The 27,500-nt window shown below is 42.0% G+C and overlaps 3 protein-coding genes and 1 long non-coding RNA gene across 12 annotated transcripts in view; 1 reads left to right on the forward strand and 3 right to left on the reverse strand.

Moving 5' to 3' along the window:
- celf3a (cugbp, Elav-like family member 3a) overlaps positions 1-1,353 on the reverse strand; it is a 34,650-nt gene extending 33,297 nt beyond the window's left edge. For 2 of the 8 annotated variants that reach the window (XR_004165856.2, XM_031586238.2), the window contains exon 1: positions 941-1,352. Coding sequence is in view for 7 of the 8 variants with exons in the window: in XM_031586238.2 (XP_031442098.1) it covers positions 941-947 (7 nt within the window). In the remaining variant the exon portion in view is untranslated. Of the gene's footprint in view, positions 1-940 lie in introns of all 8 variants that reach the window. The other 6 variants (XM_031586240.2, XM_012828932.3, XM_031586245.2 and 3 more) reach the window with 4 other exon arrangements.
- On the reverse strand, positions 294-18,702 carry rprd2a (regulation of nuclear pre-mRNA domain containing 2a). The gene is made up of 10 exons (XM_031586237.2): positions 18,215-18,702; positions 7,884-8,013; positions 7,003-7,139; positions 6,543-6,628; positions 6,044-6,170; positions 5,707-5,882; positions 4,905-5,265; positions 3,968-4,207; positions 3,481-3,669; positions 294-3,155 (listed from the first exon to the last, which is right to left on the reverse strand). Exons 1-10 carry the CDS (start codon positions 18,408-18,410, stop codon positions 1,390-1,392), a joined length of 3,408 nt encoding a protein of 1,135 aa, XP_031442097.1. The 5' UTR covers positions 18,411-18,702; the 3' UTR covers positions 294-1,389.
- On the forward strand, positions 18,426-20,966 carry LOC122133785. The gene is made up of 2 exons (XR_006152987.1): positions 18,426-18,530; positions 19,212-20,966. It is a non-coding gene; the product is annotated as an uncharacterized LOC122133785 (long non-coding RNA).
- Positions 20,953-26,042, reverse strand: ciarta (circadian associated repressor of transcription a). 2 transcript variants are annotated; one of them, XM_012828933.3, is made up of 6 exons: positions 25,760-26,042; positions 24,444-24,751; positions 23,779-23,854; positions 23,543-23,621; positions 23,078-23,234; positions 20,953-22,831 (listed from the first exon to the last, which is right to left on the reverse strand). In XM_012828933.3, the coding sequence occupies exons 2-6, from the start codon at positions 24,747-24,749 to the stop codon at positions 22,352-22,354; spliced, it is 1,098 nt and encodes a 365-aa protein (XP_012684387.1). In that variant the 5' UTR covers positions 24,750-24,751; positions 25,760-26,042; the 3' UTR covers positions 20,953-22,351. The 2 variants fall into 2 exon arrangements, with proteins under 2 accessions (XP_012684387.1, XP_012684388.1); XM_012828934.3 differs by lacking the exon at positions 25,760-26,042 and adding an exon at positions 25,199-25,718.
- Positions 26,043-27,500: the final 1,458 nt, after the last annotated feature.

Genomic DNA, 27,500 nt, shown 5'->3' on the forward strand with positions numbered 1-27,500 from the left:
AGCCGTGGAATGTAAGGAACTCGCAAACTGTCTAAATAAGGCAAAGGCTGCACATCTCCATGTAATGGAAGTCTAACTAATGATCTTCATTGAGTAGAAGACAAGTGTGTGAAAAACTACGAGGACGTGTGAACTGCGATAGCTGTGAGGAGTGACTCCTGTGCACCACGACAGAGATATGAACAAGCTTAATAAACAAAGAAGGAAGAGGGGGAAAGAAAGGAGTAATAATGAGTTGAGGCACACGTGACCCACAGCAGAGACAGACAGCACCCGCGCAGGGCAGTGTGGGGTTTGTTCCAAAAGCAGGTCTTTATTAAAGTCAGAGCAAATAAAAAGCAAGACTCCAGCCAACACTCTTCGGACACCGTTCTCTTCAGCAGTGCAGTGGATTCGGGTGAAATTTCTTCTTTGTCTTCTTCGCACCTGCCCTTCCCTTCCCTGTCCTGCCAACTCAATTACGCAAAATAGGCTACTCTCTTCCAGGGTTAGCTGGCATTTCGCATGGAGGTAAAAACTAACAAAAAAACTTGAGGGAGGCAGTCGGACGGCTATATTTACATCTTAACATTTTCTTTAATCCTTAAACATTTCTTGGGCCTCAAACTACATTCTGTCACTAATAATGGCTGAACTACCTTTACAAAAATAATACATTTTAACTGGAAACAACATTCTTCTTCAGTCCACATACATGAATAAATGTATGTATCGACTGAAGGGAGGTTACCTGAAAGCCATCTCAAATAGCTGGAATAGATATGTGCGGGTTACACATATTTAATGGCATAAGTCTAGACGGTCCTGAAAGGTTTTCACGGTTTTGAAATACATGCAGTTGAGAAACCATGCACAGCGACCCTTTCGGTACAGAAAGGGCATGAAACTGTGAGATGCTTTTGCAAAACAACATGAATATCAAACAGAAAATAATAACCACCTCTCATCTTCTGTCTTTATCTTGAGGGCCCATCTCGTCTCTCTGCCTCCACACCATCTTTCCACTCCTCCCGAACCTTCATCATCTTCAGATATTCTCCCTCCCTCATCTTCATCAGAAGGTACGTCTACCAGGTAGCACAGATGAATGCTTGCAGATGGCTTGGGCTCTGAGACTAGCAGTGTGTGACCAGGAGATTCCATGTCTGTAAGCCAGCCTCCAGCACACTCTAGTGTGTGTGTTTGTCTGTGTATGGACAGACATTGTATATGGTCCCTCTTACTGACTGAGCAAGATCAAGGAGGCGAACAAGTTTCATAGAGCTTCAAATCAACACAACTGATCCTCTTCCAGTAGCTACAGGCAGAATGACACGTAGCTACTTTGAACAGGACATGAGTTCACCAAGTGTGTGATCGTCCGACCACTGACACACTTCCTCAGCAAAGTCAATAGCGAGGGGGCAAGAAGGGTCTCTTTGGAGGGTAAAACGGACCACCCATTCTTGGAGGACCCCCAAAGGGAGGACCTGGGCGTTTCATGGGCAGGCGGTAGGGGTCGTGAGGATGGTGCGGTGGTCGCGGGTGCATGGGCCGCCTAGGCCCCATAGGCCTCTGAGGAAAGAAGTCAGTGGGGGCCATTGGACGTGGAGGACCAGGATGGAAGGGATGTGGGGGATGCCGGTGCTCAGGGGGTTGGAGGTCATAGACATCGTAGTCAGGTGGGTGGGCACGTGGAGACAGGGGTCGTCGGTACGGGTAAGGAGGTGGAGAAGGGCTCCGGGCTTCTTGATCGTAATAGCGGTCAAAGTAGGGGTCCTCAAATGGAGGAGGGGAGGGGCTGCGGTCTTCGTAGTAACCCTGCCTAACAGGAGCAGGTTGGGGGCTGTGAGAGTCATGATAGTCGCCCATGGGGCCTCGTGGGGGGGAGATGGCTCGGCGAGGAAGGTGATGAAGAGGGGCACGAGGGTGATGCAGGGGCGGTCTGGGGCACCCACCGAGTCCAGGTCCTGGTGGCCGGGGATGGGGATGGGGATACGAATGTGGATGTGGATGGGAGAATGGGGGTTCGCCTGGGTGCCCCATCTCCTCGGGCTCAGGGTATGGCAGAAGTAGGTCCTCTCGAACAGGGTCAAAGTGCGATGGATCATACTCATCAGGGCGGTTGGATGTTTCAGGGGGGTCTGACAAGAGCTCCTTCGGTGGGGGAGGGAGTTGCGGGATGGGTGGCAAAGGTGTGTTGAAAAAGTTAGGGGGAGGGAGAGATGTAGATTGGTGGAGGGCTTCAGGATCTCGTCGCTCCTCCCCATAGTTCAATGACGTGGCCGGGTTTGAGTCACTGTGCTCGTCCATGTAAGGCTGGCCGTACCAACCACCCTTTTCCATGTTTGGGCCAAGTCTTGACTCAGTAGGACCCACCTGATTGATGGGTGGTAGCCTGCCACCAGGAACTGTGTTGGGGACATGGGTTTGGTACCGATCCACTGCAAGTTCAGAACCAGAGGGTCCACTCAGTTTGCCCATCCCATTGTAGCCAACCTGACGGAACTGTCTGCCATTTGAAGTTCCATACAATGACGACTGGGTATTTAAATCTCTCCTAAATTCATTATCGTATGCAGAAGAGGCATGGCTGGACCCTAAGGTTGAAGCAGGATTGTTCATGCCGGTTTTTGGAGCTCCACCCTGGAACATGGACAGTACATTCCCTTCGTCATCTGTGACTTCATCTTGAGTGGGAGTGCCCCCAGACTCATCCCTTACAGGGGTGCCATCCAAGTTCTCTTGCCCCAAAGAAGGGCTGTTGCTAACAGGAACCTGTCCTGAAGGAACAGTGAGTATAGAACTGCCCCTTTGACTAGGAGGCTCTGAGTTGAAGCCCAAGCCATAGTCACGCAAGCCCTGGTTCCCCTGGAAAAAGTTGTGAAGCCTTGAGTCAAGATTAGAAGACAAAGGAGCCAAGGGTTCTTGAATACCAGGGTTCTCTGGAAGTGGCCTGCCCTGTATATTACTACGAGCTTGTGAAGGCACGAAGGAGGAAGGACCGGTCTCTTGCAGGTTGGAGCTGTTTCCTATTGGAGATGGTGCCAGGGAGGAGGTTGCATTGAGGGTGGTAGGGACTGGATCATTAGAAGGTGCCGGAAAAGAGATATTGGGCAGTTCTGTGTTTGTAGGAGGACTGGCTGTGGTTTGACTATTCAGAATGGAGGAGAAGCCTGTGCAAAGAGAAGGAAAATGGATACAATTGAAGGATGAAATAAAAACATCTAAACAACATTTTTTTTAAATCATAGCAAAGATGACATCACTATAAATACACTTAAGTATTCCTTGTTATGATAAAAGCCCTCCCCTTCCCAAATTATTCTCCAAAGCCCCCACTCTATGGTCATTCACGTACTCATTTATACATATCCTCTGATCTCGTTTCCCCATCATCATCTCAAGATAATACCTCTGAGGAATCTAAAGGCTTATTGGAATAAGATTCTGTAATCTTCCTCTCCTTCCATCTTTCCCACCACAGCCCTTTCTCCTTACCCTGCAGTCCTCCGGTCTGTCCTTGAGTTCTGGAGAGAGCACTGAGGATGGTCTTGGTGTCTACTTTGGAGAGAATGCTGGCCAGAGAGCTAGAGCTCTGGGGGGGCGGTGCTGGGCTCTTCAGAGATGGTGCCGGGGGGTTGGTGGCAACTGGCGACTCACTGGAGGGTCGAGAGCCTGAGCTCGCTGCTGTAGGACAACACAAAGAGGCTGATATCAGATATGATGGATCTATCATTACTTGGTAAGCACTGACTCTCGTGTGTTGAAAACAAACATTGTAAAAGAGAGATTAGATGCACTTTCAACTGTCAACATATGACTGATGTTGATAACTAAATTTCAATAACAAAACGAGATTTTCAGATTACCCCAAATTACTTGATGCATGAAATACATTTGTTTTTTGAGAGTGAGCATGCCACTCCAAAGAACATGACCAGGTAAAATCTGCTCAATTGTCTAATCCAGACAAGTTTCAACAGACCTGTGTTCTTCATGATGGAGTTAAGAATGGAGCTGATCTTCCCAAGGTCAACGTTGGCCAGATTTGGTGGGATCGTCTGTGCCACTGGGGCAACGGTGGTAGCAGCCGCAGCAGTCTCAGATGGAGTAGTGGTCTGCTTTACTGGTGCAGCCTCATTGGCTGGTGCAGGTTGAGTGGCAATAGGTGCTGGGGCAGGATTGGACACCACAGGGACGATGGGTGTTTTCACTTGCTCGTCTACTGCTCAGGAAGAAAAAAAAAAAAAGATAAATATTAATGTTAACAGTTACAACTGTTGCAGCAAAAACATGGCTTAAGTAGCCTTAAAACAACAACAACCACAACAACAACAAAAAACCTTAGCCCAGAATTATACCCAATTCCAATTGCCTTATAATTTCTTTATCACTGTTTTTTTTTCACAGTAAACGACAATCATTCAACAAAAGCTTGCCATAGTAAGATTGAAAGTGGGAAAGCAAGGTTGTAGGTGCCGTCACTGACAAAAGATTAAGAACAGGATGTTCAATTGGAGCCTTAGCCACGTCACTGCAAGCATGTGACAAATAACTATTTATAAATGAGTGAGACGGGAACATAAGATCACAGATCACATTAGTCTCATTCAGGTAATCCTTCCCCGTCGTACGTCACACTACGTTTTTCACACTCATCTGCCTCGTCTTTTACATTCCCGTCCTGTACCTTACACGTTCCTCTTTCATACAGCTCTGCCCCATCCCCCATCACATATGTATCACCGCTGTTAAAACTTACCAGAACCTCATTGCCTCTTCCTTTCAAAATCTCTTCTGTCATTTCTCACTTCTCCCTATTAATCCCCCTAGTCTTTCCTTCACTGCTCTTTTATTCTGTCCCAAAACTAGTCCTTCTTTTCACACTCCGCACTGCTCTGTCCAGGGTCTTCCGTTCTTACCTATGATGCCTCCACCCTCAGTCTCCTCCACATCGGATAGGTCCATGTCCATGTCCTCCTCCTCTCGATTGTCCGTCTGCCCGACTGCCACACCTGGTTTTGGGGATCCCCCCGCAGAGGACAGGGGGCTGGGGGCGTCTCCCAGGTAGATGAAGGGTTCGGGGTCGTCGTCCATGGCAGCGCCGTCCAAGTCGGGGTCGGGAGGAGCGAGGCTGCGGAAGGGGGATTCCGAGCCGGTCGGGGAAGGTGCATCCGCACAAGGGGAGGGGACTGGCGAGTCATCGAGGGAGGGGAGGCTGGTTTTCAGGGTGTCCAGTTTTCGCTTCAGGTGAGTCACCCGGTTGGCAAAGGTTTCATAGGCCTGAGAGAGGGGGATCATGGGTGGTGGGTAAGAGTCTGTGCTGTTTGTTGGAGTGGCCACTGTATGTCAAATGTATCAGACCATTTCTTCAGAGGGAAATAAAACAAACTTACAGGCTTTGACCCACCAATACCAATTGCAAGTTCAATCATGTCTGTTTTTTGAGCAACAAAACTACCTGTTGTTTATTAAAGTGTTAAGTAAAAAAAATCAGGTAACTATGATGCCAAGTGTTACAAACAACAAAGCAGGAATATTTTTTTGGAATATTGTATAGGTATAGTGAACCCTGTATCAGAGCACATATCATATAACGGTCAGACTGTATGGTCTCATGCCTATAGCCCGGGACGAAAGGCACCTCTTGTTTTACTTCTCTGCCGTTTGGCTCAAGTGCAGAAAAGCTCCTCTTAACCAGTACAGGATACAGCCGTTACTCACTTTGGTGACTATTTTGACCTCCTTGTACTGCATCTCATAGAAGATGTCTGCATTCTGCAGGGCCTCCAGCAGGGCTGGGCCCTTCTTCACCTGCCCATCCAGTACGGACACATACTCCTGCAGCTTAGCACTGCCTTCTTCAAAGTCCTTGGCAAACTTCTTACCCCCCGCTTTATCTGCAAGAGGGGAGAGATAGAAGGATAGCACACACTGATGGTATACACTGAACTCCATACACTAATAACAAATCAGCCATTGTTTACTAAAGGTAAACCTAAGGTAAACTAAAATGAGCCTGAGACCTATGAAACTCTAAAACCTGGATGTTTCTACAAACCTTTCAGCTTCTTCAGGGCCTCTGAACTGCACACGTCCACCCTCATGGCAGCTAGCTGCTTCTCCCGGAGGTCCACCTCATCCACAGAGGAACTGTGCTTCTGTAACTTCTGCATGAAGGACTGGGACTAAGAACCAGAGAGAGTGGGGCCATTAGTACAAGTGAAGCCAATGACTACCATACAGAGCATCATTAGTGAGCAGGGCTGCAGCAACATGTGCTGTTACCTCACGCTCCTCAGAACCCTCTATGTATTACAATGAGTCATGTGACGTGACCTCTGTTTTTTCTTTACAGGGCTCACTTGCATGACAGTAACCTTTTTTTGTGTTAAAAAAGGCATACAAATCGAGGCGTGTCTGTAGGGCCAATACAAATACAAATTTAGACAGAGCTTACTGGATGCTCTTCGGAATGTCCACTCTGCATAGTGAGCTAGACTAGGATATGGGAGACTACTACTGCAAGGTCTTTAGAGAACACACAGACACGCACTTACCACAAACTCTGCAACTATCCTGGACTTCTGCGCAGCAGTGATTATGGGGGCGGCAGTGGTGGGGGGTGCGACAGGAGTCGAGACCGCTAAAACAGAAAAACATTCCATGACTCAGTATGGTCCCCTTTGCTCACAAACACACAGAAACAGAGACACATAAGCTCTCTGCTCAAGCGTGGGAGTGGATCATTGAACCTTTGGATGTAACCAAATGAACTGCAGTAACATTTGATATTGACTGGGGAGAAAGTGGCTCTCTGTGTGCAGGACTGAGAGGACAGAAGCTTTAAATAAAATGTAAAACAACATGTATAAACCTAACTAAATAATAAATAAAATAATGAAACAATGAGACAACTGTAATGAAAAATATATAAAACAAATAATAATGTAAATTGAAAAACTAAATAAAAATTGAAATGAGGAGCAGTGGAGCACAGGGGCCCTCCAGGGTACTGACCTGCCTCCTCAGGAGGCTCCTTCTCCTGCACAGCAGTCCTGAGCTTGGTGATGAAATCCTCGGAGTAGACGTTCCGCTCCTCCCAGATGGTCAGCGTTCTCTCCACCGCCCTGTGGACCTTGGGGTCATCCACAGCACTGTGGGGGTAAGGGAGAGAGGGGTTACAGAGAAGAAAAGGGGACTGGGGAGAGATGAGAAGGCACAGGTGCCCTACAATAACCAAGTCAAGGTCAATAGTCATTTCTCCAGTGGTTCCTGTTAAAGGAACCAGGGCTGATATAGAGCATTTTTCCTGGAGACTTATTTCCAGTGGACCCCTAAATCAAAATTATGAACATTGAAAATATCTTTAAAATATATCTAACTACCTACTACCTATTTACCTAAAACTGGTATTCAAATCTGATGTCTCAAAAAGTATTCCACAAGAGAACAGGCAGTAGGTCTATATTTCATCTAAGTCTACTGGTGTTTAGGTAGGTCAAATGGCTTTTTAATGTAAGGCCATGCAGTAGCCTAATATCTAATGAAGTACGATGTAATTCTATACATAAACATACACATGTTAAATTTTAGGCTTACATGCATAAACATGTTATAGTTTATATCTTTGCTGTACTGGCATGCATTACACTTGTGGGTGACCACAATCATGAAGTTTTAAAAATAATGATATTATTAACATATTTTGTCTAAGCTATCCCTTCGAACTAGCTATATAACTCCGGTAGCTCAACTGGCATGACCCGACCACCACCACTGTAGAAACGATCACTTTTGACTGCCGACCTGTGCATCCAAAGGCGTAAAATATAATGGATTTATACAAATATACAACATGAATGGCCAGTGGCCAACTGAGCAGGCATCTGCAGACTTACTTAAAGATCTCCATGGCATCAGGCAGCACAGTAGTAAAGGAAGTGCGGTAGACAATGGCATTTTTCCTCTTGCAGTTCTGGATCACATCATTGGCCAGGTAGAAGAGGTTAAGCTGGTGAGTGGAATCAGCTGGAGAGGAGAAAACAGGAGACCAAAACAGTGTTACTACTTTGTGCAGAACAATGAACACAGCGGAGCAGCCTACCTGCTATTGAAAGACTGTTTATAAAAAAAATTAAATAAAAAGTACATTAACACATCCAATTTTGTATCACCAATGTACATGTAGGCAGACAGGCCACCTCGACACTCACTGAAATGGAGGATATTCTAAAGAAAAGAAAGTCTTGCTATTGGTTTCAGTGGGATAGATAGACTAACTAGAAAACACAGACGTAGATCTAACAGACTGGTTGTTACTGTGAGATTAACCATCATCCATATTGTTTAGATTTGTATAATAAAGAAAAAAAGTTGGGGATAGATGCAACTTTTGGCAATATGTGATGAGAGCTCAGTCTAAATCCAGCTCTTTGAAATTGTGGATTAGAAGTGCATTGAAAATGAACCCCAACAAAGCTATGCCTATTGGCTTTCCTTTACGATCCACCCTTAATTCCCGCATCTCACCGTACTATTTGCCAAAGGCTTTCAATTGTCCTTCAAGCCCTGCCTTCAGAGGCATTTGGACAGGTCTACAAATCCCAACGGCTTTAAACCGTATATTCATTCTTGCCCACATTTGGTCCACATTTTACTATGGGTGTCCAAGAACATGTATGTTAATGTACGTCTGATTACAGAAGACCAGGGTAGGACAGGTTCTGCCAAACCCAATTACCACATCAACTAGCATCCTAATATTACCATATGCCACTTTAATCCAAGAGACAGTCCTTGCTCTGCATACAATTAGATCAAGAGCATCTTCATGTGGAAAGATCTGAGCTAAGGATTCTATCAGTCAGGTTCACTAAACATTCTGGGCAACATCACAGAGATGGGCCCAGAAAGTGTCACATCAAGCATCAGCCTTCAACCAATCAGATGTTCAGAAGTCACCTATTTTTGAAGTGATGTTTTCATAGGAAACTGGTTTTGCCATCACCTTCAAATTCATTTTGAGGTTATATGGTCACATGGACAGATAAACATACCGGTCATTCCCACTAGCCACTCAGGCTATGCACTCTGTAAACCGATCAACCCATTCTGACTGGCAATCAAAAATAAAATTTGGGCTAACATTACATTACCTGCTCATATTATTTCATATTCAATACTTGAAGAACATAGCCTAACACTTGAATGTTGAATCATACTTCTCCAAACACTAATATATAGGGCTGAACGATTTGGGAAAATAATCTAATTGCAAATTTTTACCAAAATATTGCGATTGCGATTTAATATGCGATTTTTTTTTTTATCCTCTTTTTTTCCCAGCAAAACGTAATGAATGATTTAAATATGACCAACACAATATTAGATACATTTAGTGTAAAATATTCTTTCCCACATTTTACATTTTTATTTAACTGATCATTACAGAAACAAGAACAACAAATTGGTGGCTTTGCCACTGTGCATTTAAGTAATTTAAAAAAAGTCATTTTAAGTATAAACACTAGGCATGCACTTTTTAAACACTGTGTGCAAAATGTACCATCTTAAAAAAAAAAAAAAAAAAAAAATTTTTTTTTTTTTTTTTTAGACCACGTTTTTTAATCGCGAACGTTGCGGTTAGAAAATCGCGTTCTATCATATCGCGATTAAATCGCAAATGCAATTAATCGTTCAGCCCTACTAATATATATACATATATGTAGAATGAAGGAAAATAAGTCGTTAGGCAGATGCCAATCACAAAAGGAAAATGTCTTGCGATTAAATTATAGGCATATATAAAACACTTCTGCAGCTCTACTGCAGGTTTGCCCTTTTACGGAGCCAACATTAAGGTTTGATAACCTCTGACTGCCAGCCAGGCACATCAGCAAGTTGGCCTTTCTGTGCGGCACTGACCGCATTAAAGCCAAAGTCAATAAACAGAGGCAGTGGGAGAGTTTATAATCAAACTTATGGAAATTAGGTCTGCTTCCCCGGTGTCTCTGCTGTGGATCTTTTGGTTTGCTGAAGCTGTCGAACATAATTCATCCTTATGGGTTTAAATCAGACTGTATTCACCAAAAACTTGGAGAAATAACAGTATGCTACTTTTTACCTGATGGCATTGTACTATGGGTTGGCATACATGTTAGCCACTCTTTTAAGGCTAACAAGCTCTAACAAAGCATTTCAGACAGAGGGCGAACACAGATATTCAGTGTGAGAAAAATACTTTTTTTGGAGAGTTTTTGGATCATTTAAGCATGTAAATCTATTCTAGTATCCCCCCAAAATAAAAGTATGGACATTGAAAATGAGTAAAGAGTTCCTGTTTAAGTACTTAAGGCTCAATGGCAATCCTGACACTTGTTTGTGATGTAACATTTACCCTACACTGACATCATGACAGCATTGCTTACCTTAGGTGTAATCACCCAAAAGCGAATTGATCTAAATGATGATTTAAATGATCAATGAATAATTGATAACACCACTGAGACCAGCTGAAGAACAGCATACGCAACAGGATCTATATATAAGAAAGCAAAATAGGTGGGTAAATAACTATCCCATCAGACAACACATAATATCATAACTTAATTCAAGAATGGGTGTCATGTTATTATGAAACATTCCAACATTACACCTTCATAAAATGCATACAAAGCACAGTTGCAGTGCACCTGAACAATTTTGAATCAAAAGTGGTTTGTTTGTTTCATTCCACTTGCTACTAAAGACATGTCGACCAGGCTACAAAAAGCCCCAACACATGGTTGCCAATTAAACCAATAAGGGATAGTCGGTTAGACACCCCAGCTGACATTTCCCTGCTAAGAGTAAACAAAGTGAGAAAGGCTGTTGCATACCACTGACAGGGATTCAGTGAAAAATAAAGATTTAAAAAAGCACAATAAGTGTTAGTACAAGGTTTGTACCACAGAAAGAGTATTATATGATGGGGTGAACCCATAAACTTACTGAGTGTCAACCCAAAATGAATATGTGCAGCTGATGCATGATGCTTAACCAGAAGAACACAAACAATTAAACACCAACGCTCTTATAAAAAAACAAAATACACCCACACCTCAGACTTAGTTCTCTTAGGCTGAAAAACCTCCAGAGCATTGTCACTGCCTGTCTCCATGGTTTCACTGTCAAAACACAACCCACATTCATTACATGCTGCACCTGCGCCTGGGAGACTGTTGCTAACTTTGGTTGATGATGGGCAGTGTTAAATGAGAGAATGATCTGGAATTTTGCCGGGATTTACCATGAAGCCGATAACTGTTTCATCCCAAATAGATTTACAGTGGGACATAATATGACTTGCAAAACAAGCGCTTTGATTTTGGGTTGTGTTTGTTTACTCCCTCATGTGTAACCACGGTTACAACAGTGCCACCTAAACTCATTTGCACATGCAGGTGCCCTACAGGTGCAAATGCATTAATGAGATATGAGGCACTTACATTTGTGAAACATTCTTTTTTATAAATCATATGAGGCATATTAAGAGCAACAACAATTAGATTACATTAAAAGACTGTATTTAAGGAATTAAATTAAATCTTCATACAATATCCTTCCAACCACTAGGTTTTATTTGTTAGCAAGAAGTTTTCATAAGAAAGTGAAATTCATTTATAAAATACAATTAAATTTAGTATGATCACACAATCTTTTACACATTGAAATAAGTACAGGACCTTAAAACTTAATAAATGGACAGATGATGAAATTTGTGCTTTGATCTGGGTAAGTTATGTAGCATTTTGCGCACAATAAAAAGACTGTCAACTAATTTTGAATGTTTTATTAATGTTTTATTTATTAGTAAGCTGTTGCCTGTTGTATCTCTTAGAAGGCATCCGCAAACTAACTCACTGTAATTTAAGCATTTTGTTTGTGCAACACCCAAATCAGACGCTCATCACAAACCCACTGACAGATGTCTGCTTCCCAGTATTTTGATCCTCAGGTGCCAGTTTACCCAGGGTGACCACCAGTCTGCCGACTAACAGTCACTCTGTCTTTCCCCCAACGTTTCGTCATCCACATCAGCATGTATCAACACAGACATCAATCCCAGACTGTTCCATAATAATCCATCCGCCACCACACTGCATGCTCTGGCAGATCATACTGTCTGAGATGATCTCATTTACAGACATAGGTTTAATTTCTCAGTGGACCAGCTGGACCGAACAAGCTCCATCATAACTTCAATCACACCAACGCCACCACATTACAAAGAGGTCTGCCTTACCATAGGCAGATTACTAGGTGTTATTGTTACTCTTGCTGCCAAAGTACCCATTTCGACAACATACACTTTACATTTAAGGGGCCCAGCCACAAGTCCAAGTCAAAAAACAACCAATTTAAGAGACAGACCTGCCTGCAACTCCCCCTCCACATCAAGAATGAAGTAGAACTCTAACCACTTCCGCAAAGTTACTTTTTTACATTAAATCCAACATCGCTAAATAGACTCTGACACAGGGTTCACAAACAGCAGGTGCTTTCACAGCTAATTATGTGCAGAAATTTCATTCCAACACATGATGAAGGATATGGATATCCAAAGCTAAAGAAAGACTGCTCTCTGGTCTCTTCCTGAGCCAGATCTGTTTCATTATTTCTTCTACACAACACATTCATTCCTACTGCTGACAAATTAATTCGCTAGCATCAACTGGAAGAGTATGATAAAATCAGCACAATCAGGAATTTAAAAAAGGCAACATCTCAACATATGCATTTGTGGTAATGGAAGCAACCATGGATCGAGCTGAATGCAAATTAAAGTGATCAGTTTATTGGGTAAGCAAGGAGATTCTGACTCAATATACAAAAATGATATAAATCAAAAATTAGGCCAGAGCGAATACGGATTTGTATACTGTACTCTGAAGTAGTAGCCTACTGTTACTAATGTTGTTATGTGTGTGTTGTGTGTTTTTTTTTTTAAATAGGCCTATAAATGCTGCTTTACTGATGAGACTGCAGGTGGGTTTCCATCCAACTCAATCACATAATTTAAAGGAAATGCGAGTGTGTGTGCATTTCCATTATCCAAATTGAAAATGAACACTCTCCTAATCAAGGGAGATAAAACAGCTGTGGGTTCAAAACAGGTTGTCAGGGCACCTTTAATAGCAAATGCGATTTGATGTGAATAAAATAGTTTTCATTAACCTTAGTCCCATTTTACTCTATGCCAAATTGGTAGTTAATCCACCGCGCTCTTGCAAATTAATTTATTTTTCGGCTTAGAACACTTTATGCACTTTTTCCACTCAGGATTTCCTATTCAGATGTTCAAAATGTGCATTAAAAAGACACTTGGCTTGTGAGTTGTGTTAAATCATTATGAGAATTAGTGCCATCACCAGACCACCTGTTAACTTTTATATTGTGATTCAACTAACACAGTTGCCACCATGGAAACAGCAGCAAACACAAACACACACACACACACACACACACACACACACACACACACACACTGCAGGCCAGCAAAATTAAGTGTTGGCATTAATGGCCCATATTTACTCTCAAAACAAAAGAGTTAAGTAATCTACAACAAACAAGCAAACATACTACCTTCACAGAATCTGCTGAATCAGCTAATGCCCTGCACTGGACAGACAATGAAGGCATCGATCGGTGGAGTGTCTTCATTGCAATATCCAGAATAGCACCACAAATCCAATATAAGGAAGGAAGCCTTGAATACTGGGTCTCCTTCAGAGTAATGTGGTCGTTCTTCATAACAGGCCTTCATTGTCGATAAAGTACAGGGCTTGACATCAAAGTAACACTATGCAACAATTTGACACTTTTTGAGGTATGATTTTATAGGCAACTAGTTTTGATGCCATCCTCAAACTAATTTTGATATCATATGGTCATGTGAAGGACAGATAAACACACCACAGGTGTGTCTTTCCCACTAGCCATCCAGGATATGCCCTATGTAGTTCTGTGTTTTCCGGGATGGAAACACATCAAGAACTTTGTGCTCGCCAGTGATAATCATTAAGATTTTTCTCTGATACAATTTTGGCTTACAAGAAAGACAAACTTTGAAGATGAAAGATCAGATAGTAATGCAAACATTAACCTACTGGAATCCTTGTAAAAAAAATCAAGCACTGCGATGCTCAGCTTATATGACTTGCTCTGCTTAGCCCTTAACAATTCAACTGAGGTTTTGTGAATTCGGCTAATGGGGAAGGTGAAATAAATACAAACTTGTGTTCACATAGCCTTCTAATTGGTTTGCTCATTATTGTAGAACGCACACACAGACACACAGACACCTCAGTCGGCTTTGGTAACCATTCATACAAAGCTTGGCAACCACTCCTAAAAGTCCATGTTGAGCCCTGAAATGTCAGGCAGACACGCAACCAAGTTCTCTCAATGATGTCACAACAGTAGTCTTAAGATGTTAGTGCACCATATGATGTATGACTTCCCTATAATAAGACTGGGTTAAGTGCAAAAAAGAGGTGCTACATATATGTATGTATGTATATATACTAGTGCTGTCAAGCGATAAAAATATTTAATCGCATTTATGTCATAGTTAACTCAAAATTTATCGCGATTAATCGCAAATTTGTATCTATTCTAAATGTCCCTTGGTTTATTTATTTTTTCCATCATTTTTTTTCTTCATTTGAATGCCCTTATCAACATGGAAAAGTGGATTGGCTTGCTTTAAGCAAATGTTTTATTTTATTGAAAACTAACATTGCCAAACAGGGCGGTACAAAATACAATTATAAAGTGCACATTTCAGGTAAACAAGGACTCAGCCTATAGTGCAGTTAAACCATGGCTTAATATTTTCTTTTTTTCAAGTTTGCTGGGAACATAGCAGTCAGGCCTCTTATTTCAGAAACAATGAACCGTAACAGTTAGGTTACCAATAAAAGGTAAGCCTACTACTTCTTTGCTTTCAGCCAGCTGCCTGTTGACATTTTCAGACAACAGTGAAGCTCGCTTCTTTTGCACAACACACAACTTTTAAAAGTAAACTTTCCATTCAGAAGCTTTTTATCATCCATTTCGCCGTATCGCGCTCACCATTCACTCAACCCGTAACGTTAGCCTACTACACAGTTTGCGAGGCCAAAAAGAACGTTAATCTAAAAAAAATAAAAATAAAATAATAATTATTAATACCCAAAAAAAATCGCGTTAATCTCGAGATAAAAAAATTAACGGCGTTAAAATGGGTTTGCGTTAACGCCGTTAATAACGCGTTAAACTGACAGCACTAATATATACACTACAAATCACTGGTCACTACAAAATGTGCACTGGGATTAGAGCTGCAACGATTAGTCGACGTAATCGACGATGTCGATTATGAAAAATTGTCGACGATGATTTTTATTGTCGACGCGTCATAAAATATATTAAAAAAAATATTTTTTTTTTTTTTTTTTGGCAGACGCTAGCAGAGCTACCGGTAATTTTCATTCGGCATTGCAAAGTACTATAGGAAGTGCGAAATAGTGCATCTTTAACTAATAATAATTGACCATCATTGAGAAAAATGGAACAGAATCTGCAAATAGCCTAGCATACAAATCATGCACCGTTTTCTTTGCCCTCCGATCTCGTACCTTCATGTGCTGCATATCAGAAATGACCGACTGAAAAGCGAATTATTCTGAGACGGCTCATGTTACCATGGAAACAATAAACAAAGCTAGCTTTAGTAGCTGCTGCATATGAGATATGGCTAACAGAAAAGTTGTCATTTTTCTCAATGATGGTCAATTATTAGTAGTTAAAGAAGCACTATTCCAGTATTTCAAAGAGAATGAGCTGTGGGAGCACAAGAACAGTGAGTGTCTAGCAGCAATTATCATAGACATATATGATATATCTATAACTTATAGTAAGGTTTAAGCTTACATGTTGGAAAACAGAACGTCTCATGGAGGATGCTTGCTAACGCTATTTCATTTATGTTAAGTGCAATGTAGTAAATCAGTGAATTATCAGAGTAGCCTGTATTTTCGTTTGTTCTGAATAGTTAACCTCCTCCACTTAGCATTCTTCAAACAAAAGATTGTGTAAAAAAAATATATATTTCATAAGTTGAATTTGAATGTCACTTGCAGCCCAGTTATTCTTGCGTTATTTTGCACTTGCAGAGGCTTGATTGGTAATTTGAGTTACTTTTAAAACTTTATTTGCACTTTCTCTTTACTTTTAAAAGCATATTTGCACTTTAATTTGTATTACTATTTAATTTATGTATTATGATTACATTTGTTACTCAAATACATTTGAAATTCAAATTCCAACATTTTGAGTCGTTATTTTAATTTGCTATGGGAAATAATCATTAGATTAGTCGATTAATCGAAAAATTAGTCGATAGATTAATCGATTACCAAAATAATCGTTAGTTGCAGCCCTAACTGGGATATGCTGATATGTGGATTCAGCATACTCTGAAATCCACTGCTTCATAGCATGTTGATGTTAAACACACACAAACACACCCATAACTCCTCTGAAGAACAGGTCATCATCAGATTAGCCTCCTGCATGCATCAGGCAAACAGTTCGCTGACCAAACAGAGTCCAACAGCTACATCAAGCTTGACAAAATCCTTACCCAATAATCACCTGCAGTACTAAGGCCTGCCTGGGACTGTTGAAACTCTCCTGCAAACTCACCAACATTACTCCCTTTATTGTCAACAGGAACAGGGCACTCAAAAAAGTGGCACCAGCATCAATTAAAAAAAAACATAGTTCTGGCTTGAGGTGTAACCATGAGCAGAATCACAGAGATAGCAACATCACTGCATCTGATGCCATGATCAAACACAAAGTAGTTCTAGTGAGTCAATAAAGAAGTAAATACATCAAGAACAGATGTTTTCTGCTGGGGAAACAGCATAGTGCTAACTGACCATCATTCTGCATACAAATGCCATTCATTTTGGCCAACATAATGTATGCATGACCAAGAAGAGGGTAGCTGGACATACCTTGACAACTGAAAACTGCTCTAGATTTTCTTTCAACTCTGTAACAGTGATAAAGCTACAACAGCCACATTTTACTGACAGCGAGTTACTGTTCCGCCAGTTCCTCTTCATGATCCTCAAGATAAGGATCGTCAACGTAAGGTAATTACTACCGATCTAATCTGAACAAACACACCTTTATATTTATATAAAAACGTTCATTGCTTTGACATGAGGTCATGATCACCAAACCATACACTTGACAACATACTCATCGGCAATTCCCACTGTGTATAATCTGCTTGTACGTTTCTCAGAATGAAACACGTCTCCAGTTGTCAACAACGTTCCATTCATTACAATACACAAATCTTAAAGTTTACTGGTCAAGCAAACAGCCCAACGATTCTTTTTGGTTGGCTGACAAGATCCATACAGAACTGTCTTTGGCCAAGTTACCGGTTACTTTGTTGTTCTGGCTGCTATAGGAAGCTAACCAGTAGCAAATTCATCAGTCGAGGTGCTGCGGAGATATCCTGGGGGCTATCCGATAGAAAGCCAATCTACCTTGTGAGCAAGGTTAGAAAATAGGGGATATTAAGACAGCATTACAAAGTTCACAGCATCAACTGGGAGATACAAACAAATCTCAAAACCAACATAAACCTTGCTTCAAGCATCTTCTTTTAAGGCTGACAAATTAGACTGTAAACTGAGTTAATGACTGGTTACCTAGATAGCTACTTTTCAGCACCATGCTTGCCATCCTAGCTAGCTTACACCTTGCGAAATTGAAAGTTAGCTTCCGGTTGCTACTGGCTAGTCATAAGTTAGCTAGCAGATAGCATAGCAAGTTGACTAACTGACCAACAAACTTGCTAATGTTCTAATAACTTATGCTTAACGTTAACAGGATAAAACAATAGGGAAACATTTCTAGGATCAACGTAACAACTAATTGAACTGACTGTCTATGTTAACGAATGTTACATAAAAAAGTTCAATGTGATATGTTGGGGTGTTACAGCAAGCCATAACGTTCACAGCATATTGGTAAGGGAACTTAGGCGAGGGTTAATATGCTATACTATGCTAGCTAGCCTGACAAGCATGCTAAGGTCCCATCAGTCTCATCCTCGACGGCTAAAAGGCCAGGTAGCAATTTAGCTAGCAAGTAGCGAGTTAATTTGGCTAACGTTACTCACATTTTTTGATCCATTTCAACCAAGCACGTACGATATTGTTATGGTACTTCTTGTTGTCGATGCACCATGTAGATAATCCTTGTATTGACTCCATAGTACTGGTTACTACTTGAAAACGACGGTCTAAAGATGATTCGAGCGCAGCAGCCGAACCACGGCTACTGTGACTGCTTGCCGCAGTTCCTCCAGCCGCCATTTTCCAGGCCGTTCTCTGGTTAACTACTTCTGTTTATCGAGTGGATGCACGACACAGGGCCAATGAAGGGACAGTGGAGCCTGTATGGAAGAGGGAGACCCCGGACCATAATCTGCTAGGGTTTGTTGTTTGTCGTAGCAATTAATGTATTTTCAGAAATCTATTAGTGGCTGCGTTTTATTGCTATTTATCAAATATCTTAATCAGACCCAAAATAAGCTCAAATGCTTGGGAAATACAATACATAGGTTAAAGCCAAATTAACTCACAGTTGCCCTAAAGCCAAACTTTTCAGTTATGTGCAGTTATGTCTGATCACAATTTGTGACAGTGAAATGATTTTAGTTCAGTTGGTGCTCTTACCACTTTTGATAAACATTGTCCTGGTTAGTTTGACCTGCCTCATTTATGCCATGATGACATGGTTAGCACTGTAACACAATGAGAAAGATACATTTCGACACATCCTTACATAACAAGACATAGTCTTCTTTTGGTGCGTAATATCACCCCTGCATGAGAGAATGACCAAGAATTAAGCGAAATAACAATATATTGTGGTGTGTGACGGGAGTGATGCCGTGTACTTTCTTTGTTGTGTTTATTATATGGTGTCTCACAGTGCGAATGTTTCTGTTCATATCTACGTGTATTTTTAGTTTGTAATTAAAAGTCAGTGTGTTGTATAAATTCCTTAGTGTGATTTGATGTAGTCATCCTGGATACTGGCCAGCCAGAATGGGTGTTGAACCGCTTGGCCTGCGATACGCTCTTGTAAGACTTTCTTTAATTTCATTCAAGGCCCTTCCGTGGCCCTTCACACTGCTTGGGAGAAACAGCCATTGACCAGAGGGGGGCCTCCACACCAGCATCGAAGCCACCCATCAAAGATAAGCCGTCCATAGCCCAACAAATTCCTGTGCTGCCACCCTTGACAGAGACCAGGCCCACGAGAGAAAAGACAAACCATTGCATCAATGCCAGCCATTTTGGGGAAGCCAGCACGCCGTTGCTGCCAATGAATACACCGTCAGTGGAGGAGCAGCCGCCAGCGAGACCAGCGAGTGGGAGCTCATGGACACCAAGCAGCTTTGGCAAGACCAGGCACAAGATCCTGTCCTTTCCCTGGTCCCGTCCTGGGTGGGGATGGGTCAGCAACCGCCCTGGACTGCCTTCTTAGCTCTGGATCTCAAAACCAAAGCTCTCCATTCCCAGTGGCCCATGCAGAAAAAGCTGCTGTATCAACGTTGGCAGGGTCCTGAGGGTCTAACCCCCTGGCTAAACCCCGCAAGCGTCTACTCACAGTAACCGCGTCAACTCCCGGCATACCTTAGAAACTTAATGTTGCAGGTGTGGGTCAAGGGGACTGACAATCCACCTGATGGGGGCTATGTGAGGTGTAGCGGGAGTGATGTGTGAATAACTGTGTACTTCCTTGTTGTGTTAATTATGTGGTGTCTCCCAGTGTTCCATGTGCGAATGTTGATGTCTTCAGAATTCTAAATTAGAGTTATTGGTGTTATCCCTTTCTGTGGATGTCTACATGCATTTTTAGTTAGCACTTAAGAGTCAGTGTGTTGTGTATATGCCCTAGTATGATTTCCCTGGTGTTCCAGCACAGCTGCCTACCCTGAGCCTGTAAGATGTGTCTGCTTGTGTAAGCCTACTTCATTTGCCACTCTGTATCTAGGCTTGTGCCTTTTGTTCTGCAATTGCCTTAACCCTGACATGATTGATGAGAAAAGGCTATTGAATTCATTAATCTCAGCATTGTGCTTAAAAGTGAAGAAAGTCAACCCCTTATACCTCATGCATGTAATCAATGTATGCAAGGACAACAACATTTGACAATAGTAGAAACGCTGTTAAAATATGGCTTATATAGTTTTTATTTATCAAAATGCTCTAACTGGTTTATTTTTCAACAAATACCATTGCAAAATATCTCAGAAGAGAACAGGATATGAAAATATATGGTGCTAAGGTAAACAAGATAGGGATAGTATTGAGAATTCAATACAAGGTCGCCTAAAGGTAGCTGCAATCTTGCAGTAACAAAAACAATGTAAAGCTAATAGCAGCAAATTCCTACTAGGCACTACCTCTCAATGTAATTTCCCACTCATTGCAAATACTTTCAATAAACCCCTTAGTGTCTTGGTAAAATTTCAGTCAGATTTAAAATGTATGCTACAGTTTTCAGTCATTCCAAATGTCCCCCCTTAATGATACTGATACACAGCAGAAAAGGACAGATTCACAAAGACAGTACCGAATGGTGTCATATCTGAAATCATCACTGTAGAAAATTTAATCTCAGAAAAGATGACAAATTAGTGTAATTATATGGACACCATGACCATCTATGTGTCAAGATCAAGATGACTTTTTACGCTTGAGTCACATAAAATTTGAATACAATTTAAGAGCTCCCAGTCATGTCTGGCTCCAATATCAGTATCAATATCATATCAGTGTTTTATAGATGTAATATATGAAAGACCAATAGAAAATATATCAACAAACAGAATAGAAAACATAATAGAAGTGTAAAAATGTAATAAAATAAAAATGAAACAGAACTAAAAAGGGACATACAATATCCTTTCCTAGTCAAAAAAATTAATTGGCCACATCCTTTGAAAGCCTTTGAATACTCATGTGCAAGTCGCATTTAGCAATGACACTTAATTCTCTTTTCTTTACTTAGAAAAGAATACCAAGTAACACAGCAAAGATAAGAAAAACATCACAATGACAGCATGTGTTACTGGTGAACCACAAAAATAAATAATCAAATCATCAGAGTCTCATTGGATGTCCCCACACAGTGTCCCTGGGGTTTTAGGGATCACCTTAAGGCTGATTGTAGTCCAGTTTCTTCAAGTAATGACCCCTTGGAAAAAATGCCCACGACTATACGGTTTACCCAAACATTCCTCACATGTAATCATATTTCTTCTTTTGCACTTTAAATGTAGTGGTTGTTTACAATTCAAGTCTTAGGGGTCAGAGAACCACAGGCAGTTTTCTTAATCGTTGTTGTAGTTGTCGGTTATGTATTCTTCAACCGTTTAAAAAAAGATGGTTTTATGCCTCAGTTCTAGCTGTGTTTGATTGTTTTCGGAAGTACAACACCCCTAATCGTCATGTTTTAAACAGAAAACTAAAATGGCCACCATATCTCTGGGCTCAGAGTTACACCTTTCCCACCAAGGCAGTTTGAGGGCTGGTTCGGAGCCAGCACCTAATCTCAAACCAGTTATTTGCATTTTGACAGCCAAAGAACCAGCTATCGGCCAGGAAAACTGGATCTAGAACCGAGAACCGCTTACAGGCCCGTGACGGGCTGGCTGCGGGATTATCGTGACCAACTAAAACTGTGATCACCATTTACATTTTTTTTTTTGCAATGTTCATAACATTGATGTGAGAAATTAGTAGCTAGGCTTGCTTGCTAGTCCACCATTGTTATTGTATACAGTGACGTAATGATGTGGCTCTATGGTGGTTCATAGAACCAGAACTACCCCCTAGTTTGCGTTGGTGGAAAAGGGGGCAAGGGATTCCAGTAGTACATCCCTGGTTCAAGTGATGCTAATCAGGTACAGTAGCTGCAGCCAGTTTAACTGACAATAACACTAACTTCTGTTTCTGAGAATCTTGTACACCACTTCTTTAACACTGAGGAATTTCGGTATATCATCTTCAAGTAGTACGATTTAGATGAAGTGCCTCAGCGAACTTCACAAGAAGAATTAGGATTTTCATACTCCTATGGCCATCTGAATTTACCATATGATTAAAGCAAAAAGAGAATAAGACATCAAGTAAGATGTTTTCAGCATCCATTTCCAACATGCTTTCAAAAAAAACCCAAACTGCTGTCTAATTTCTAAAATCCAGCACAATAAATCAATAAACTGGCATCTCATTGCATCTCACGTGTTCTCAGAGCAACAAGACAAACTACAATATGAACTATTTGTAAGACCAGCCACCTTCAAATTGTGCTCACTCGCCTCAGTGGCTTTAACCTTAGCCCCTTCTACTTCATTGTCCCTCACAGCATCTTGTTCGCTGCAGATACCCAGTGGGTGGAGTTCAGCGTGGGTAAAGTTTGGCGAATGGGAAGTGGGGGTAGTGGAAGAAATGAAGCTGTCCTGGGTGTCAGTATGGCTCCCCACAGAAGGAGGTGGGATGACCAGTAGAGGCAAGCAACCCCTCTGCTTGTCCTTGAGCGAGGAGATACTGAAGGAGGCACTCAGATTGGCGTTGTGTTTGGATATCACCGACTCCTCCCTCAGGGGTGTGTCTTCTGCTGTCTCCATGCCATTTCCACACGGGGAGATATGGGCCCGCTTGCAGACTGGGGGAATTGAGCCTGACGAGTCTGAGTCTGAACAGCTCCTCCTGCGTTTCTGAGAACCAAGACAGAGACCGCACACATTTCAGTAAAATGAACCAAGAACAAACCTGATTATCCACACTGAACAAACATCAGGCTTCGCATTACTTATTTGATATGTTTATCATATATATTTTTTATTTCTTCCATACAATTTATTTTCTCAGGTACGTTGCTATGTTGGAAACTAAACTTGAAGCCACAGTTAGGACATGACATAAAAACAGCAAGTTAAAGGGGGAGAGAAGAAGTGACTCACTTTGACAGGCATGTGCAGCTGATCCTGGTGCCAGTGGACGTAAAAGCTGGGGACGGTGCACTGGCTCTCAGCGGGCAAGCAGAGTTCCAGGCGCACCTGAGGAAACCACACCTTCAGCATCATCTCAATCCGCTCAAGTGTCTGCAGGTACTTCTCTCTACGGGACAAACAAGAAGAGGGAGACGTTTAGAGGACAGGCAGACCAAAAGAGGAATAAGAAAGAGACTGAACAATTCAGATAAGGGACATTAAACTCTGAGTTGCTCAGTATCACCCATTCAGATGCTGACTGATGATACATATCTATTATAGGTCATGGGTTTTGGTTTGTCATCTCATTCGCACAATCATTCATTATATTCATAACCTAACCATATCTATAAAACCAAAAAATAAACTTTATTACATTGCTTATAAACTAAATATTAATTACATGCAAGAATAAACAGGCTGTAGAATACATACCCCAAGTGAGGTTTCTGCAACACTCCCACAATCCTCTGCAGTCTATCCATGGCAACGCTTTGCTGGAACGTATTCAGACCTGCCAATCAAAGGAGAACGGTAATTGGTATTGGAATGGAGATTAGGAGCGGCCACTCAGCCGGAGCCAGCAGCATACACATATCAGCTCCTGCTCACAATTGATAGCTAAAGTAAAGGTTGGATATGTCAGTCATCAACAGAAATGCGAATTATACCTTTCTCAAATCTGCCCATTTTGAGTCCATTAAGCAGCTCCAGCAGTGGCCTGAGGTACACTTGGAGCTCTGAACACTGAAAAACAATAAGAGGACAAGAATGATTAACTGCCATGCCATATGTTGGGGAGATATGTATGTGAAGCCCACACGTGCACGCACACATACACACACACCTCAGACTATTCTGCACAACTGGATCCTGAACTGTACCTCACCAAACCAGTTTCCCCCTCTGTCTCTCACCTATCTGTCCAAATACAAGGCTGGGACCTCTTCTACATCTCTGTACTAATTAGTTTCTCAAGTCAACTTTTAATTAAAGCAGTACTGGTGAGTGATGGAAATGTTGTCATCAGATCTTATACAAGAGGCACTGTGCAGATGTCCGTGTACCTTCAACATCCATTTCCCAATTTGTTGTTCCCATTGTGTTGTGACAAGTCCGCTAGGCTGCTACGCTACAAGGGCACTAACTGCTGGAAAATCACTGCACTGTTTCTTTTTGTTTCTCAGCGCATCCTCCAAGAGGACTCCCAAGCGGACTAGAAAGTAGTATAATAATAACAACTATTATACTGTGGTGTCCGTAGCTGTCCGTGTGTATGTGTCTGCAAGGGAGTATAATTGAGACCTTAAACAGTAAATTACACACACACACTCACCTTTTGAGCAAAAGTCATGTCGCCCTCAGTGGGTGGTACGGTGGCTGGAATGGGGGGCTGCCCGCGGTGGGCCGCCCCACCCAGCTGCCCCTCTGGCAAGGACCTGGGGTACCATGCAGGGCAGAGGCGGGCAGGGCTGGCAGCTGCCAGGGAAAGCCGCTTCTGTCGGGCCCTGCCTCCCTCCCCCTCAGAGGAAAAGACGTCATCCTCATCCTCAGTCTGATCGCTCTCGCTGTAGGGGAGACTGGGAGTGGATGAGAGGGACTCACGTGACGACCACTTAGTGGCGCTGTCCAATGACTGCATTACTAGAGGGAGGGAGAGAGACAGTAAAAGAGGAGGATAATTAGTGGTTGTGGTTTGTGCAGAGAGAAAATGTTGTCTACAGACAGACTAAAAAGTCCCTACCAAGAACAATAACAACCACTAATCTATTTCTGAATACAAGAGAAACACGATGCAGAAGAAAGAGATTAGAAAAAAGATCGAAATATAGGCGCAGAGTAGAAATGTGGGCTGGCAAGGTTGGTGACGTTTCACGGCAAAAACAAAGAACAGGATGTGACATTTCAAAGTCTCTCACGTTTGGCTCAGCCGCTGCCACATGGGAACTACAGATATAGTACGGTCAAGAAATTGAACTTTCCCCAAAAACCTCTACCCGCATTTATGTTGAAGAGCACGGGCATAAAAAATCAAGAAGATTATAAGTGTGAAAGTATGCACGAGTCATGCACGAGTAACATCATGTTTACCTCACGCACGGGTAACAACGTGTTCGCCTCACGCGCGGGTAGCACCTTGCCTCACATTTCTCTCAGCTCTGAACGTGATTGGTGAACATGGGTGCATGTGTATCTGACGCACGCCCATTTGTTGGAACCAGGACCGGTTTTTATATGTCACATTTTTTTTAACTCTTTTTGTCAGATATTGTCTGGCCTCATCGAAGCGGATAAAAAAAACATATAGTGCCGAATATATCATCTGTAATGATTTACGTAATTTCAACACCATCTATGTAGTCAGTTTTAATTCCCATGCAGTCTTTACACACGCTTTAAAGTGTATTTCATAAACTCTAGGCCCATGCCCTGTAATACTAAATTAATTCCAATCCATATTTAAAAATCTGGATGCTAGCTTAGAGGTGACAGAACAAAGGGAGACGTCCTATGCCTGAGTAAGAACACGTTCAAGTGTCATTATTTCAAGTCATGCATTTGTTAAATACTGTGGGAATAGATTCACAATGTTGACATTTCACCCCCCATATGAACTCACTCAGAATGTTACATTAAAAAACATCTCCTTACCTTTAGCCAGGGATGGCACCGTAGACTGGTTAGCCCAAAAGTCTCCTCGTGTGAGTAAAAGCTCTGTTTAAATTGTCTAAAAATCACAGGTCCTCCAGCTATTTTAGCTTTAAATTCTAGGTGTAAATAACGCCGGTGGTGTTTCACAAAGTTCACTCGGTATCGGTTCACTCTGTATCCTACCACCTTCAGTCAACAGCCTTCTCTGGTTTTTCTTTTGCTGTCACTATTTCTTTCTACCAGGGAGCATACTTTCCAACGAGGTAGTCCATGTGCGACGACACACGTGCTAAGCTGCGCTCTACACACACTTCGCTGTTATTGGCCGACCTTTGTTATGGCTGTACCCGATTGGCTGCTTGCATGACCAGTCAGAGGCGACTCGACCTGTGATTTGTCAGGACCAAGATTTTGCAAGCCTAGCCTCCTGCACGTGGCACTCGTGCGGAAAAACAGCTACGACGGCAGGTTGGCCACGAAGTGTACACACATGTTCAAGAAGATGATCTATTCTCTAGTAACAGCTGATGAGTAGGCTCACTGCTGCGTGTGACACGATGTTATAGGCCATCGGAGAGAAGGCTATGTGGTTAGGGAGGGATACAGTAATCAACACGTGTCTAGCAAAATAATAATAAAACTGACACCGATTATTTAAATGATTGTATCTTGTGATAGATAGGCGAATGTGGCGAATGATAAACGCAAATTTGTCAGTCTTGTAAAAGCTGGTCTTACAAGCTGCAAGACCCAATTCTTGTGTGTTCGTTTTATTCCAATACTATATGAAAGTTTATGTTGTTCATATATTGGAAAAATGCAACTAATATACAGTGACCAAAGTCTGGGTGCCAAAACTGCTGAACTACATTTTGACCTCTGTGATCTGACTACCTGCAATTAGACAGTAGCCTCATGTTAAACACTACATTTATTACAAGTTAGGTCAGCCCCCACAGCAGAGGTACCACAGGTCAGACCCCTGGCGGGATGCACTGATGTGTTTTCTGGTCAACGACTCTGACGTCCAATCACACCTGTAGTTCCTGCTACATACGGTCACCTAAGCACTCCTGAGATATAGGTCATACGTCAGTAGTGACCCAAAATCCTCTTGCTCTAGTCTCCAGCAACTGCCACCCAAGCGATGTCTTCAGACAAGGAGGAACAGGATATTAAACCAAGCTATATGCCTCCATGGGAGGTCCCTATTCAGACCCACATGGGGTGTCAGTGTACATGACCACACACCCTTTCCTGAGACGATTGGAATATGTGTGCTCAATTAACCTTTCATGCACCTAATGCATTTCACTCTTTCGTCAGACCAAATGGGCCTGGCAGGGGGTGGTTTCACCTACTGACCTGATAGTGAGATATACTGTCTAAAAGCTTTTCCCTGTAGGTTCAGGATCAATGCAACAAACGTACAGTATACATGTAATACAATTGGACTATTCTATGGATTATGACACTGCATGTTTCTGCACTTTCCACCTATACTCATTATGCCTAATGTACTTGAATTAATGATATATTGCAAGAAAAAAGTTATACTGCAAAAAAGCAGTAAAACAGGCCCTAACTCTATGGAAACCTTTAGAGGCTCACTAAAACTATGTCTTCCAGTCCATTAGTTTATAGCTAGGACATGGATACCATGGAAGCGAAGGGAGTCTACTTCCTGTGACAGAAACACTCACTTTATGCTACAGATCGACTCTGAAATGAGGGTTGTGGT

This window comes from Clupea harengus, chromosome 19 (assembly GCF_900700415.2).
Source record: "Clupea harengus chromosome 19, Ch_v2.0.2, whole genome shotgun sequence".
In the NCBI taxonomy this organism is placed as follows: Eukaryota; Metazoa; Chordata; class Actinopteri; order Clupeiformes; family Clupeidae; genus Clupea; species Clupea harengus.

Coding starts and splice junctions, on each gene's coding strand:
- ciarta (XM_012828933.3), bottom strand. CDS start 24,749: ATGCAGTCATTGGACAGCGCCACTAAGTGGTCGTCACGTGAGTCCCTC. Junction 23,855..24,443: donor ACATGACTTTTGCTCAAAAG/GTGAGTGTGTGT, acceptor ATTGTTTTTCAG/TGTTCAGAGCTCCAAGTGTA. Junction 23,622..23,778: donor AATGGGCAGATTTGAGAAAG/GTATAATTCGCA, acceptor TTTGATTGGCAG/GTCTGAATACGTTCCAGCAA.
- rprd2a (XM_031586237.2), bottom strand. CDS start 18,410: ATGGCGGCTGGAGGAACTGCGGCAAGCAGTCACAGTAGCCGTGGTTCG. Junction 7,140..7,883: donor GATGCCATGGAGATCTTTAA/GTAAGTCTGCAG, acceptor TTACCCCCACAG/TGCTGTGGATGACCCCAAGG. Junction 4,208..4,904: donor TGAGGGTGGAGGCATCATAG/GTAAGAACGGAA, acceptor CTTCCTGAGCAG/TAGACGAGCAAGTGAAAACA.